The sequence below is a fragment of the Sphaerodactylus townsendi genome, linkage group LG02 (genome assembly GCF_021028975.2).
Source record: "Sphaerodactylus townsendi isolate TG3544 linkage group LG02, MPM_Stown_v2.3, whole genome shotgun sequence".
Lineage (NCBI taxonomy): Eukaryota > Metazoa > Chordata > Lepidosauria > Squamata > Sphaerodactylidae > Sphaerodactylus > Sphaerodactylus townsendi.
Window position 1 is genome coordinate 46843635 of NC_059426.1, and position 15469 is coordinate 46859103.

General features: G+C 40.8%; 1 protein-coding gene across 2 annotated transcripts in view; it reads right to left on the reverse strand.

Moving 5' to 3' along the window:
• Positions 1–15469, reverse strand: part of KYNU (kynureninase) — a 212068-nt gene that overhangs the window by 126476 nt on the left and 70123 nt on the right. Inside the window, exons 1-2 of one of the 2 annotated variants that reach the window (XM_048487142.1) lie at positions 14914–15037; positions 7437–7628 (exon numbers count right to left, since the gene is read on the reverse strand). In XM_048487142.1, the coding sequence (XP_048343099.1) occupies positions 7437–7620 (184 nt within the window). In that variant the 5' untranslated portion in view covers positions 7621–7628; positions 14914–15037. Of the gene's footprint in view, positions 1–7436; positions 7629–14913; positions 15038–15469 lie in introns of those variants that run through there. The other variant, XM_048487143.1, reaches the window with a different exon arrangement.

Genomic DNA, 15469 nt, shown 5'->3' on the forward strand with positions numbered 1-15469 from the left:
TATTATAAGCTTATTTTTCTCTCCTTTAAGTGATACACCTGCTTCATGGGATGCTATCAAGACAATATTATGCTGTGCTTTATGTAAATATATAAAGAATTTGGATTGTCACTTTTAGCTTCTATACTGGGACACCTAGGATCGAATTAGTGCAAAGATAAATGTCAAGAAAGATCAGTCAAGCTTGCATACACACCATGCAAATTATATTTACCCCTGCTGTTCTTTAGACCCAACACTGGCACTGGTGACAGCTTAAGATAAACAACTGTAATCACTCGGGGATACTTGATTATAATACTTGGGAGTTCTGAATATTTTCTTCAAACATGTCAATAATCTTTCTGAACTGATACATTCAAAACTGAGCAGAATATTACAACATGAATGGAATAGTACAATGATTTCCTAGGTCTTGGAAACATATATTCCGATAAATAGTAGAAGATTTCTGTTAATAATATCCCAAATCGTACATGTCATTGTTTGGACATAGGCTCACAGACTGAATTCAAATATCAAGAAAAAAAACCTTGTTTTAGTTCATGGTCATTTACATATTTGTGGTCTCTTTGCCAATGAGTGTACATTCTTTCCAGGTTGGATTCTCAGTTACACAAACATTTTACCCTCTTTGGAACTCACTGCCCTGTCAGATCAGAGAGCCCCATGGTTTTTGAAGGCTGTCAAAAGTGCAACTTTTTCTCCCCCTTCACAAGGGAAGTAAACGAGATCTGAGACGGATTGCAAGGAAAAGTGTAATTTTAAATTGCAGTTCTGTCTAATAAAAGAATTGTTTGCCTTCAGAGTGTGGCACACAAAGCCTAGGAACAGGAGGAGCTGCCTGATTGGCTGTGGCATCTTGAACTTTGATTGGTTAAGTAACAGTGTGATACAGAAAGGGGAGGAGGTTATCTTTGTGAAAACAATCTGAAAGGCTTTTGGCAAGAATCACTCTTGCTTTTAAGAACTGTGTGTCTTAACTGAGTGAAAACTAAACATCTCTGAGGAGATATTCTGTCAAAGTGTAAGACAGGAACTATTGTTAACAGCCTGAGTGCTGGGAGAAAATGATTATACGCTGACCAAGCATATTGGTGGGTTAGGTTTATTGGTGAAGGTCATGTAAAGCAGGATAAGTAGAGAAGCATTCCAGTGAACTAGTAGGAATGGTAATGATTTACTTTATGTTTGTCTCAGTGGAGAATTTATGTTATATTTTTTGAGGGTTTATCTAACTGGAGGGCTGAGTGTATGTGCTGTAGATAAGTACCTAGCCTATGCTAGGAGACTGTGTGTAGAAACCATAAGCCAGTACCATTTAAGTTAAAGTACTTGTACAAACTGAGCAACATCTATGAAACCAACAACTAAACTGAACTATAACTGAGTAATCTTAAGTGCTGTGCTGAAGAAATCAAAACTTTAAACCTCTGTGCCAAGCTCTTGTGTAATTAGTATATATTTACATCCCTCTTGCCTCCTGCCTTATTTGCCGCATCATCCATCTCCAAGTTAATATTCCTCCCTTTACTATCTCCTCTGTTAAATAAATCCAAGTTACTGTTTACGTTTACTTCTGCCTGAGTATGGTGTTTTCCAGATTGACAAAATATCCTGGTGGAAAACCGAGATCAACCATACTGTGTTGTTTCTATCTTGGTTTCTCCCTATGCACAGAAGCCCGTCTTTACACTGAACATTGAAGACTTCCTGGTTCAGAAACAATTGCCATTTTTCATGTTGTATAAATGAGCAAAATTTCAAATTGTGGTTTAATGTCTTAACTGCAAACCAGGATACTAAACCACAAATTAATCCTGGTTTAGAATCCTGCTTTGTAAACATATACCAATTTGTTCTTTCACTACTTTCAGACATTACAACAAACTAATTCATTCTAGATCAGGATGTCTTCACATTCCTGCACTGCTGAAGAGAGAAGTACAGTCAGATTCCTGGTTCATTCTCTACATGAACAAATCCAAGGTTACCAGTGATTTATGTGGTTCAGGTTCAAAATGTTGACCTCTGGTTTATTTTTACTTGACATTCTTAGGTAGGTTAGAGTTTAACATACTTGGGTGCTCAAATATGATATATACTTTATGTTTTACTTTTATTGGCATCAAAAGCAAAATCTCAGGTATGTGGTAGATATGTCAACGGGCGAAATTGTTTTGGGATATGATTTTTAAAGAAATGCAAAATATTTTGAAAAAAAACCCTGAGGCATTTCTGTTGGGGTTGATGGGGGAAAGTATTCCTGATCAATATAGAACACTTTTTAATGTATATGACAACTGCAGCAAGGATTGTATACGCATACAAATGTAGGACAACGACATTCCAACAAAACAAGACTGGATCTTGAAAGTCACAGAGCATGCTGAGATGGCAAGGCTGGCGGCAGTTATAAGAGACAAGAATATGGACAAATTTTCTGAAAGTCTGGAAATCCTTTGCAGACTACTTATTGAAAACATATACAAACAGAGAAAAATGGCAGGATTCTAGACTTAAATGGAAACAGAGTATTGGAATAAGACAACTTTATAAGGACTAAAAGTGAAAAAAATGTAGATATTAATTATCATGGAGTTAGATTTATGCTTGGATCCTTAGTGAGATAGCTGGAAGTCATCATATATGTGTATAGTATTATTATATTTATTATAGTATTATTATTATTATCATCATCATCATCATTATTATTATTATCATTATCATTATTGTAGATTTCACAGCTGCATTATTATTATTATTATTATTATTATTATTATTATTATTATTATTATTATTATTATTATTATTATTATTGGGAAGGGGGGATTAGTTCAGGATCTTTTCTTTATCTTTCTATGTATGTGCCACTTAGATGTGTAAAATAAATAAAAATTCTCATTAAAAAAAGCAAAATCTCAGGTATTCATCAAAGTGGTATGCTTGTATGCATGCAGCATACAGGAACAGGCTTTCAGTTCTTCTGACAGAGCAGGACTGAAACCCTGGAAAATCTGACTGTAGGTCAGAAAGGGTTTTTGAAGGGTTTGGTTTTTTCCCTATATGAAAAAGAAGCATTTGAAGAAAAGAATAGTAATTAGGGGAAGGGAGGAAAGAAAAAGAATGTTTTCCTTTGAAAATTATTACCACTTTCTTTGCAAATTATTACCACTTTCTTTATACCCCCCCCCACCAAAAGAGGCCTTTTCTATCAGGGTTTACAGCAAAATTAGGAAATCAAAATGCACTTTGTTCCTGTGAGTTTCAAAATATAGTTATATGATTAATAGATTAAAAGATCTAATAATTTTTGATATATGTTTCCTTTCATTATCTCTTCTGTCCCATAGTTGTTTCTGGAATTTCTTAGCCATATGCATTGCTATTTAACATTCATTAAAAATTTAAATTTTTAAACTTATTAGATCCATGTTTCCTATGTAGTTAATTATGATTACAAAATGAAAAGCTGTTTAACTTTCATAGGTATATAAATACATTTGCTTTGATCACTGAACCTTGATCACTTGTGCACTTTCTCCACATTTCCTCCACTGTCTATCACTTCCCCTGTCCCTCTACTCCTCATTTCCTCTTCCTTTTGAGATTTGATGCCCTGCACACCACCTTGCTCACATGTGGGTCAGCTCAATTATTCTCTCTCTCTCTCTCTCTCTCTCTCTCTCTCTCTCTCTCTCTCTCTGTGGCTGTTTCTGCACTGGTGGCAGAAGCGGCTGGCCACCTGCATTATTCATGCCAGTGGAACCATGGGACCATTTGTACGGTACTGTGCAGGTGGAACCGAAGCTGCTGCGGGCTGCAGAGCGCCTCCAGTCTGTATTGTTTGCTTACCTTTTCATCCCTCCAAGGCTCCGGAAGGAGGGAGGGACATGACCACTCTGCCCTCTGACCCCTGGGGGTCGGAGGGCAGTGTGGGGGTGTCCCTTCTCCCTCTGAAGCCTTGGAGGGAAGAAAAGGTAAGAAAACAACACAAACAGGCAGTGCCTAAAAGCAGCACCTTCACGCCGATGCCCTTTGCACAGCGCAGGCGGGAACACGCCACTTTCCAAATAACTAAAGTAGTATGGAAAGGAGGAAAGGTTAGGAAATGAGTGTTTTCATGCTGTTTTTTTTGGGGGGGGGAAGAGTATGGTGCTGCTGCACTGCAGCAGCAGCAGCTGTGCGAACAGCGCCCTAGGGACAGTTTTTACTATCCCTAGGGTGCTGTTTTTGACCTGTGCAGAAATGATCTCTCTCTCTCTCTCTCTCTCTCTCTCTCTCTCTCTCTCTCTCTCTGGAGTTTCACTAGATCAAATGGATGGAAGCTTTAGATTGGTGTTTTGTTAAGTACCACCAGTATGTTGATATGAAGCCACTGGAGACAGCCTATCAATCTAATTGCTTAATTAGATAATTTGTGGTAGACAAACTTTTCAAAAGACATGAAGAAAGAATTAATGTTTGTGAATGATGGTTCTGTTTTAATCACATTAAAGATATTATGATGATCTATGAAAATTTTTAAAATACATGCTTCAAAATAAAAGTCAGACTGTGATTTCTGTAAACCGCATGTAAACTGCAATGAACCAGTGTTGTGTAAAATGTCAGACTAGGATCTGGAAGGTTCAGATTTGAATCCTCACTCTTCCATGGAAGTTTGTCAGGTGATCTTAAGCTAGTGACACACTCTCACAGTACAATCCTTGAGGGGGGGGGGATGAAATTGCTTTGGATGTCATGTGACACCATCAAATGACACCTCCACTTAGGAGGTGATGTGACACCATCAAGTACATGCCACTTATACCAGCATGAGAGGAAGTTATGCCAGTGGGGAGGCACTCACACTGGTGATAGGGAGCCACATGGCAGTACAATACATGAGCACCACTGCCACTACAGTGTCAGCACTCCTCCAGGCTCCAAAGGGGCTGGAGCTGGCTTTAGTCAGCTTCTTTCAGCTCAGGAACGCCCCATTTGCCAGCACAGACCTACGCCAGCAAAATCAATGCCACTTTCCATTGTGTTGCACAGACCCCTTCCATGGGGGCCTCTTTAGAGGTGGCACACAGCTGTGCTATGGCTGCACTGTCCCTAGCTGTGGTGCAGCTACACCCCCCACCCTTCGATTGCATTCCTGTCTAGTCTGACTCACAGGATTGAGGTGAGAATCAAATAGAGAAGATAAGAACAATGTGAGATATTTTGGGTCACCATTAGAATATATCAGTCAGTGCATCTTTGTATTCAGAATCTCTGAGCTTCATAGAGCTATCTTTTACTAGTATTGCATTATCCAGCATTTGAGTACAGGAAACTGTTAACAGGTAAAATAGCACAGAGATGCATACTATGATTAGAAGAAAACATTCACGCTGTCAAAGTCTTTTAACAGACTGCTATAGAGTCAGTGGAGCAGTCTTAAAATTTCTTCCAAAATAAGCATTTTGACTTTCACATAAAATAGTCAAATTGCTGGAAAAGGCATTCAGATTAAAACTGCTCCACATGGTGAATCAATGAAACATAGATTGCAGATATGCAGATGGTTTTCCAAGCCATTTCAAAAGAGTTCACTTGTTGTTTTGAGGTAACAAACTATGCAAACACCAGCATAACTGTGTGCTGTTTTACCTCATAGTGAGGATAAGCCGCACCCTAGAACTACCAATGGATTCCACGCTATCAGACCACTTGCAGGAGAGGATTATCATGGCCTATTTAGTGGTGCAAATCATTTTTGAGCATGACATGAGATGTGGGCAATCATAGAAGAATGTAATGGCTACTTTCTAATGGCTATTAGAAAAATGGCTTCTATTAGACAAATTATATCATGCTTTTTCTTCTAATTGCGGATAGTAGCTTCAATCTGCCAAATTCCCATGGATTTTAGATGGTTGCAATGTGCTTTATGTTGTGCTGACTTTGACTATTTGGAAGACTCAAATGGTAGGAAATTTAGTGATAATGTCATTTGATGGTGTTATCTATAGACATCTTACCATCTTTAAGGTATATTCTCTGCTAATTGCTTCCAAGCATACTTCAAAATGCTGTTCGTTATTTGCAGAACTTCCAAAAGATTGGGGCAGAGGTATCTGAAAGATTGGTTGTGGTGGGTTTTCTGGGCTGTATGGCCGTGGTTAGGTAGGTCTTGTTCCTAATGTTTTGCCTGCATCTGTGGCTGGCATCTTCAGAGGTGTATCACAGAGAGAGGTCTGTTACACACTTTGTCTAGTGACACACTAGTGTCTAATGTCTGTTACATGCTAGACAGAGTGTGTAACAGACTTCTCTCTGTGATACACCTCTGAAGATGCCAGCCACAGATGCAGGTGAAACGATAGGAACAAGATCTACCAGACCACGGCTACACAGCCTGTAAAACCCACCACAACCAGTTGAATCTTGCTGTGAAAGCCTTCAACAATACATCTGAAGGATTGTTTACTCCAATAGGAACCTAACCTTTCCTTTCTATCGGTATCACTCTGTGTTCTGTCATTTTTTGCATGCAAGGGAGGAAGTACCAGAATTAGATCTTTCCTGCTTTGTGGCCTACTGTATAGAATTCCCTCTCCATAAAATGGCATCTGGTGAGTGTGAAGCATCAAGGAATGTAAAGAAATGATCCAGCTAACCCAGCCTTCCAACTCTGACAGGTTCAGAGGGTCAGATGAAAGGGCCTTTCTTTCATTTATTATCTGAGCTTGGACAGGACAGGACAGGGACTAACCCAACAGCCTAATTATTTTAGTCGAATATTGCCAATTTGAAGGGCTTTTATACGATGTTAGAATTTTGAAAGAGTTCTTCAAATGTATTTTTTAAAATTCTGACCTCATGCCTCCGGGTTGGTTTTTATTTAATTTTGTTTACCATTTTATATTCTATTGTTCATTGCTAGCTACCTTGAAAGCAAATGCTGATGAATGTGAGACAGAGGCCTTGAAAAAGCTAAAAACAATGGCTGCAATCTGTTTGTTCAAGTGCTGTACTATTAATTTCAAACGGGATCTTTATGGTAGAACTAGTCAATTTCACCAAACACTGACAAAATAGATAATACAAAACTTTTTTTATATATTGAAGCAGCTCTGGAGGTACGTAAGTTCCCAGAGGCAGCTTGAATCCATTAGAAAGAACTGCTCCTGCTTATAATTTTCAATCAGTCACCATATTGTTCAAAGGGACTGAATGACAGCCTAAGCACCACGTAAATGCTGTATTGTATTCTTGCATTTTATCCAAGATGGGGATGAGAATATAAAGCATTCAACTTGAGGGACTGATTTAGCAATGCAGCGGGACATGCTGTGTTTAGAGATGTGACTGTCTTTCCTCCGCTGAGCCTTTAAGTGCCAACGATTCCTGCAGATTTATGATCTACGTATGCAAAGCCACCTCAGTGTAATTGCAGTTCTTACTTGGAGGCAGATCCTTCGCTTTGGGAATGTGGAAACATTCACGGAAGTGGCTGAGCTCATCTTCTTCGTCCATCCGTAAAGCAACTTTCTTATCCACTGGGCTACATGCTAGCTGCGAGGCAAAGTTTTCTATAATGATTACTGGTGAGCCATTAGAAGACAGATCCATTTCCAAGTTATTCATTTCTCACTCTAAAAATGAAAAGAGAGGGGAGGAAATCTCCATTTAGATTCAGTACCGTACATACTGGCTAGCATTTGATTGTGAAGATTATTAGTACGTCTGCTGAGTTACAGACTTAGGCTTTTTAAAAGTGAGTGCCTGGGAATGGAAGAAGACAGCGAGAAGTTCTCAGATCCGGCATTTTTCAAGGCAACATACTGCTGTAGCCCTGAAGTCATTAGTTTTGAACACAATGCTTTCCTTGTAAAGCAATATCAGCAACTTCTGTGCTCCACCACAGCTCCAACAGCAGTAACAAATTCTATAGTGTCATTCACACTTGCAGAATCAGAAAGCCGCAGGCAGCATTATTGTTTCTACAATCTGCTCATCTGAAAATAGCAGATGCATCGCCACTTTTAAACTTGTGTATGCAAGCCTGAGCAATCTCCCAGCACCTTTCCTTTCTTGATTCAGGAGAGCTAAAGGAGGAGTGTAGAAGTTTTTAAATTTCAAAGTCATGACTTGAAATGAAGCCCCGAGTTTTGTTTTAAGTGCAAGAAGGCATCTTCCCAGTCCTAAACATCCTCCCTGCCTTGTTTGCTTCTATCCATTCTTACAACCATATTCCTCGTATTGACTTACAGAAGTTTCATGTTGAGCACAAGGGTGGAGAGTACCCATTCAACATCCTGAGTATTCAGAATGGCCATCATTTTCCCTTTCTCCAAATTATGTAATGTGTTAGCTCCCCCATCCCAATCAGCACACATTATTTACATTGCTTTCATTGAGAAAATAAATAAGAGAAATGCTCAAGGCAGTGCACAAAACTGCCTTAGACTGAGTCACACCATTAGTCTATCCTGGTCAATACTGTCAACTCTCACAGCTGCATCTGAGGTGGATTCTGCACAGGCCACTACAGCGACTTCTCACCAGCATATATGATGCCTGTGGAACCCCGGGACAGTTCGCACGCTGAGGTGCAAGCGGCCTCAGAGTGGCTGCGACCCACGGAGGTGCCTCCATTTTGTTCCTCACAGTTACCGTCTCTCCCTGCGAAGCTCCACAGGGACAGAGAGGGTCAAAGGGCAGCGTGGGCATGCCTCCCTATCCCTGCGGTGCTATGCAGGGAGAGAAGGTAAGTGTGGGGGGAAATGGAGGTACCGAAAAGCAGCGCCTCCAACCCGGTGCTGTTTACGCCTGCAGTTAAACACTGTTTCCCAAAAGGGGGGGAGAGAAAGCATGGCACTGCGTCATTGTGGAAGCGGCAGACATGCAAACAGCGCCTCAGGGGCAGTGTTTTTACTATCCCTGGGGCGCTGTTTTTGGCTCGTCAGAATCTGTCTTAGTCAAATTCTTTCATTTCACCTACTACCTGATCCTTTTAACTGAAGATGCTAGGGATTGAACCTCTTCATCCCTTATGAAGGAAAAGCAGGTGTTCTACCACTGAACCATGGTCCCTTCCAAAGTGAGAGTAAGTCAGAAGGATTGTTGTTTAATATATTTCTGTATGTATAAACCTTCAGCCATGACTTTGGTCAAATAGAGTCTTATTTATTTTATTATACTTTTATCCTGCCCATTCTTGACCAAAGCTGGGCTCAAGGTAGCTTACAGTGAGATTAAAACCACAACCATAGCATACACATAAAAACAGATTTAACATTTAAAACCCAACATTTAAGATGTCACAGATAGATCATAGCAAAATGTAGACAGAACCACTGCCCTCTTGGCTGCTGAAAGAACCACCCAAAAGCTTAGGCCGTTTCCGCACGGGCGGAATATGGGGGCCTGGGGACGGCAAAACTGCCGTCCCCAGGCCGCCATTCGCACTGGGGGCGCACCTGCTTTGCAGCCGCGCTGCCCTCGCGCCGCCCGCCTGGCACCGAGCCGGCGTTTTCAGAGTGCACTGGGAAGCGCACTTTTCTGAAAACGCTGGCTGGAAGCCGCTGCTGTGCGAACGGCAGTGGCTTCCCGGCACTTCCCCCCCCCCCACTCCCTGCCTTCACTCACCTGCTCTCCGGCCCTCCGGCGCGTCGCCGGGGCCTGGGGACACGGCCCCCTGCTCTGCAACATGGAAGCATGCACGCAGGGCAGGGGAGGCGTGTCCCCAGGCCCCGGCGATGCACTGGAGGGCTGGAGAGCAGGTGAGTCGACCGGGCGACGGCGCCCAGCGGCGCTGTCTTCCCAGTTCTTTCTGGGACCGTCCGCATGGAAACGCCGACCCAAGCCCTTCTGCCTCCGTGCGGAAAGGGCCTTAGACACTGCAAGAGTATATTAAAGTACTGCAATACATAAAAACACAGTGCAATAAAAACTATATACAAATAGATAGAGAATTCCTATATCACAATACCATCATAGTCTAAGCCTGTGGTGGTGAACCTTTGGCACTCCAGATGTTATGGACTACAATTCCCATCAGCCCCTGCCAGCATGGCCAAAGGAGTGCCAAAGGTTCGCCACCACTGGTCTAAGCAGTATACACATAAATGTTCAAAGAAGCATACACAAGGTAGGTGAATTAAGCACCATCCATATAAGGCTGCTAGACTGTAATACAACCAGTGAAGTCCCAAAACATACTAAAAGACTTGATTCACAGTACATATACTGCCCTTATATGCTGTCTTGTGTGGGACTTCCTCTGGGATTCCTTAATAGATGCAGGATGAGACAAAGCAATAAAGCATAAATCAATCAAAATCCACAAAACCGTAATAGCCCAAAATGGGCTTCAGTAGCCGTAAGCCTCATTTTCAACAATGATAGTCTTCTTTAATGGAATAATATATCCATATAATTATTGCACATGCCATGAATTAAGTAATCCTTTTATGTACTGCTGCACTTTAATATATTCTTGCACTGTCTAAGCTTTTGGGTGGCTTTTTGAGAAGCCAAGTGACTGGTGGTTCTTTTTCATTTTGTGCTGGTCACACCGTACCACAGTTTTTTCTCTTTTTGTTGTGTTCATAGATAGATCCTAGCCTAAAGAATGCAAAGAAAATCACACTAAATGTGAATAATAGCCAAATGGTGGTCATCCAAGATTCAAATGTGGCCACTTCCATTAATTAATATTAATTCAGTAGTTCCATTAATCGTCAATTTAATTAGCAGCAGTGGAATGACCAGGCTATATTCACTGTGAACCATGCCAGGCAACCAACTCCTCTTTCTCCTATATGAACTATATGAACTATTGATTAAAATTAATTAATTAATCTCTTCCATTCATTAATGGACAGTCACCACATCTGCCTTCCAGATGTAACTGGCTGTTTATTAGGGCCCCAAATCTGATCAAAAATATGAATTTTCACATGGATTTTTTTGTGGAATGGTATAACCACCATTTTTGAGGGTTTCTCACAGGAAGAAATTGGTGCAAATACTCCAGTACTGGCAGACTATTTTTTCTTTACAAAAAAGCATGGATTTTACAATATCAGTGACAGCAGTGAAACTCTTCCAACATCTAGGCTGATTCACACAATCATTAGTGACAGCATGTGAAAAGCTTTTGTGTGCATGCTCTATGTCCCTGCCCAAAAGTGGTTTGCAAAAAAGTTTATCTTGGCAGCTGTACGCAATCAGATAGCAGGAGGAAACAGTGCTCCTATCCAAAATTTTAATGTGGCTACTATGTAATCAACAGTTGTGTGTGAATTGTCTTGAACTGTCTGTAGTTGCCACCCGCTTACCTGTATTCAAAAACTAATATGACTGAAATAGGCCAGAGTTCCAGGGAGATGTACAAATGCCTTAAAAAAAGCCACTGGTCTACAGATAGTAGTATCTACCCCAGCTGACTTGGTCCCCCAAGCTGGCGTCTTCTCTTGAGGACCTGCTTGGCTCCCTCAACCAATCTAGACTTGTCTCCCTTGTTACCAATGCTGACTCCCCAGCTGAGATGATCACCAACTTTGAACAACTAATCAAGCATGTAGTTAACTCCTTACTAAAATATGATATAAAAAAATTTAAGCTAGCCAGCAACAGGGCTTCCTGGTTTGACAAAGATTGCGAGCAATTTAATACAAAAATTCACCAATTGTATCAATGCTAGTAAAATTCTCGAATCTCCCATGATCTGGAATCAGATTCTCCCAATGTAAAATCAACCTCCACCACCACCACGGCTATGAAACAGCTTGAACATGCTAAATCACAATGGGAGCAGTTATATTCTCAAGCTGCTATTTCCGCAACAATACCAAAAAATTCTGGGCCATGGTAACATAATTTGGACTATAAAAAGTCTCCCATATGTCCAGCTGTATCTCCCCAGATGTTTGGTAAGTGTACCAACATTTCCTGCCAACTTTCTTCAGGAAGAGAGAGAGAGGAGGCAGTATAAAATAAGCCCCATGCATTCGCCAACATTTGTTCCCCGGAATGGCCCTCAGTGTCCCCTTACGAAGTGGTGGAACTAATTGGAGGATTAAAATGGGGAAAAGCCCCTAGGCCAGATATCATCACCCCTGAGGTCCTGAAATTGCATGTCGATCGGTGGGGCCCTCTCCTAGCCACTGTCTTCACACAAATTAACAACTCTGGTATAATTCCCAAATCCTGGTTATCGGCGATAGTGGTACCCATCTACAAAAAGGGAGCTACCTCTGACCCCTCCAATTTACGCCCCATCAGTCTCCGATCTGTTATTGGGAAGATCTATGCAACGCTCCTTTTACGGAAACTCCAGAAATGGGTTCAACAAACACGTACCATCGGGTTCGAACAAATTGGCTTTACCAAAGGGAAATCCCCACTCGATGCGATAGTTCTAGCCCACATAGCAGCCAAATATGCAAGCAGGCCACATTGCAAACTCTATGCTGCCTTCATTGATTTGAAGGCAGCTTTTGACACAGTTCCCAGAGGACTTCTCTGGGCCAAGCTTGCTGCTTTTGGTATTGAGGACAGACTGCTCTTCCTCATAAGGCAAATCTATTCGGTCACCAGCTGTCATATCAAGTGCTCTCAGGAAGGCCTTCTTACTGTCCCCATAGAGGCTAACAAAGGAGTTAAACAGGGATGCGTGTTGGCCCCCACACTTTTAAATCTTTATTTGAGTGACCTCCCCTCACTTCTGACAGGTCCCAACTTCCACGCTCCCAAGCTTTCCTCACATTTTTTATCAACCCTGCTTTACGCAGATGACTCTGTTCTGCTATCACGTTCCAGGGTGGGTCTAAGGCGGCTCATGAAACAATTCTCTGAATACTGCAACACCAACAAATACTGCAACACCAACAAAAAAAAAATTTCTGGAAACTAAACAATGTTCTTCTTGAGCAAGTTTATTGTTTCAAATACCTTGGCATCACCTTTTCACAAAATCTTTCCTGGTCCTTGCACCAAAAGGCAGCGCTCACTCTGTCCTCCCCTAGTATCTCTGGAATCCTTCGATTCTTTTATAGCAGAGGGCACTCATTTGTTCCAGCTGCATTAAGGATCTTCAATGTAAAGGTTGAATCCCAACTACTCTATGGGGTCCCTATCTGGATCCAAGCAATGAACCAAGCTCTGAATGTCCCACAATCCAAGTTTTTCCACCAAGTAATGGGAGTTCCAAACTGCGTCCCTTACGCAGCCCTGTGCTTAGAACTGGGGCAAAACACTCTGGAGCATAAAGCTTGGCTTGGAGCCTTTAGATTTTGGCTCCGCCTTCACTACCTGCCATCCACTAATCGCCTCCCTTTGTCTCATTGACACTCACAGGGACATGCAGGCTAACCCCTGGTTTTCTAATCAAGAGAAAGATTATTTCCATCGGCCTGCCTATTGAATCAAGCTCTACCTAATGTCCTATTCAGAAGCGTACAATAGGCTCAAAGATCGGCTTTTAGATCTAGAATTTGCAAATTTGCATCTAGCAGCCAAACGAACCTGCTCTCCAACACAACTTGTAATTCCATTTGAGCAGAGACGTATGGCCTATTACCTCCATACCTTAACGAACCCACGCGCAAGGAGAGCCCTTACAATTGCGCATTTTAACATTATGCCGTCTGCCCTATTAAAGGGGAGGTTCAGCAATTTAGACAAATCCGCAAGGTTATGCAGTTGCAAACTTAATGTGGTTGAAACCCTGACTCACCAACTCTTGCACTGCACCAGATTTGATAACATCAGATTTAAATATACCAACCTACATTTTTTTCTTCCAATCTGGGCTGCCTGATCTGACTAGGTTATCTCTATTGTTAAACAACTCGGACTCCGGTCTTTGTGAAGAGATCGCCAATTTCATTGCGGAGATAGTTGAGAGTTCCCAGTAGAACGTATTTGTTGTGCTCCCCTTGGGGCCTTTTATCTATCATGTATCCATGCAATTGTTCCCGATTCATGTAACTTTTTTCTGACTATGCCAATAAAGGCTTATGTATGTATGTAGATAGTAGGATACAGAAGAAGGATACAGAAAACCAGAAGTGGGATACAGAAACTCTGCTGGCTCCTGTAGAAATATTTGCATTTGGTGGGGTCATAAAATAAATAGCTGGTGCTTGACTTTCTCCAAACTATAATTATGTACCACCTCTTTGGTAATTGGTTCCCCATTGCTGCAGCATTTAATGCACCTGATCAGTATCATCTGTTTTATCAGGACTCAGTTTTAATAAATGTTGACATTAATTTAGCATTAATTACACAGTTCATAAACTATAAATACAGTTCAGAAAATAAGAAATAAACTGTAATACCAACACATTATGAAATAAGATTAACACAAATAAATGATCAATCAATATTTTGTTCAGGAATGGTCAAAAGCCAAACTGTGAGAGCAGAATAAAGGGGAAAAATATCTCTGGAATAAAACTAAAACCATGTAATCCACTCAAATATATATAATTTTAAATGGTTTAAAATATTTGAATTTTGAATATTATGTATAATATAACCCTGAATTGGCTGGAAAGGAAACATAAAAAAGTTTTAAATAAATAAATCCAAATAAGAGTTACATGTCTATCAGTCCTTTGAAATTAATAGGGTAAGGAGGGTTAACTCTAGGAGGGTTTAACTCTAGTAGGGCCAACAGACAGCAAGTATGCAACCCTAAACCGTATTTTCTCCAATAATATATATGTACTTTGTTCCTCTGAAATGAGATCCAAAGCATTAATACCTTAAAGACTCTTACTTGGTTCATTTGTGAACATGAGAGAAACTATTTACCTCTGGAAATCAAAAAGCACATCCTAGTTTCTGCCTTGTTTTAATACTGTTTATTTTGCTTTGACAGTTTCCTGCCTGTCCAATTTCCTCTCTAAAAGCAGAGTTTCTTACCTTAGGCTAATGAGTAGTGTGCTTTCTGTCATGATTCAGTCCTCTGGCGGGATTTATTTCCTTTTCCCACCAAAGTCCAATTTCACCCCCTAACAGCCTCCACTATTTGCCTTTTACTCTTGCCCTCTGAACTCTGATCTTCTCCTCCCATCCGCCTCCTGTCCAGGAATCTAGCATTCTTGCACAAGCATGGAATAATCTGCTCAGTAACTCACACGGCAATTTTACATTCCGTTTCTCATTCCTCTTTTGTAATGTTATCTTGACTTAATATTTTTCAGCCACCTTTGTCCCAGTTCCTTAATGCTCTGCTTGTTAAAATTTGGTACCATTTTTTACTACCTTATTTTCTTTTTCATCTCCTACACATGTAGGTAATAAAAGAGAGAGGCAACTTGCCATTAGCTCTTGCAATCTCCATTTTTAACACAACAGATGCAGTCTAAATTAAACAAACCAGGAAATCTCCACTATATATTCTGTAATCATAAATATGTGGCACATTACATGTAATTGCTACTTTAAAAACACATGAAATAAACTGCAGTAGCAACAT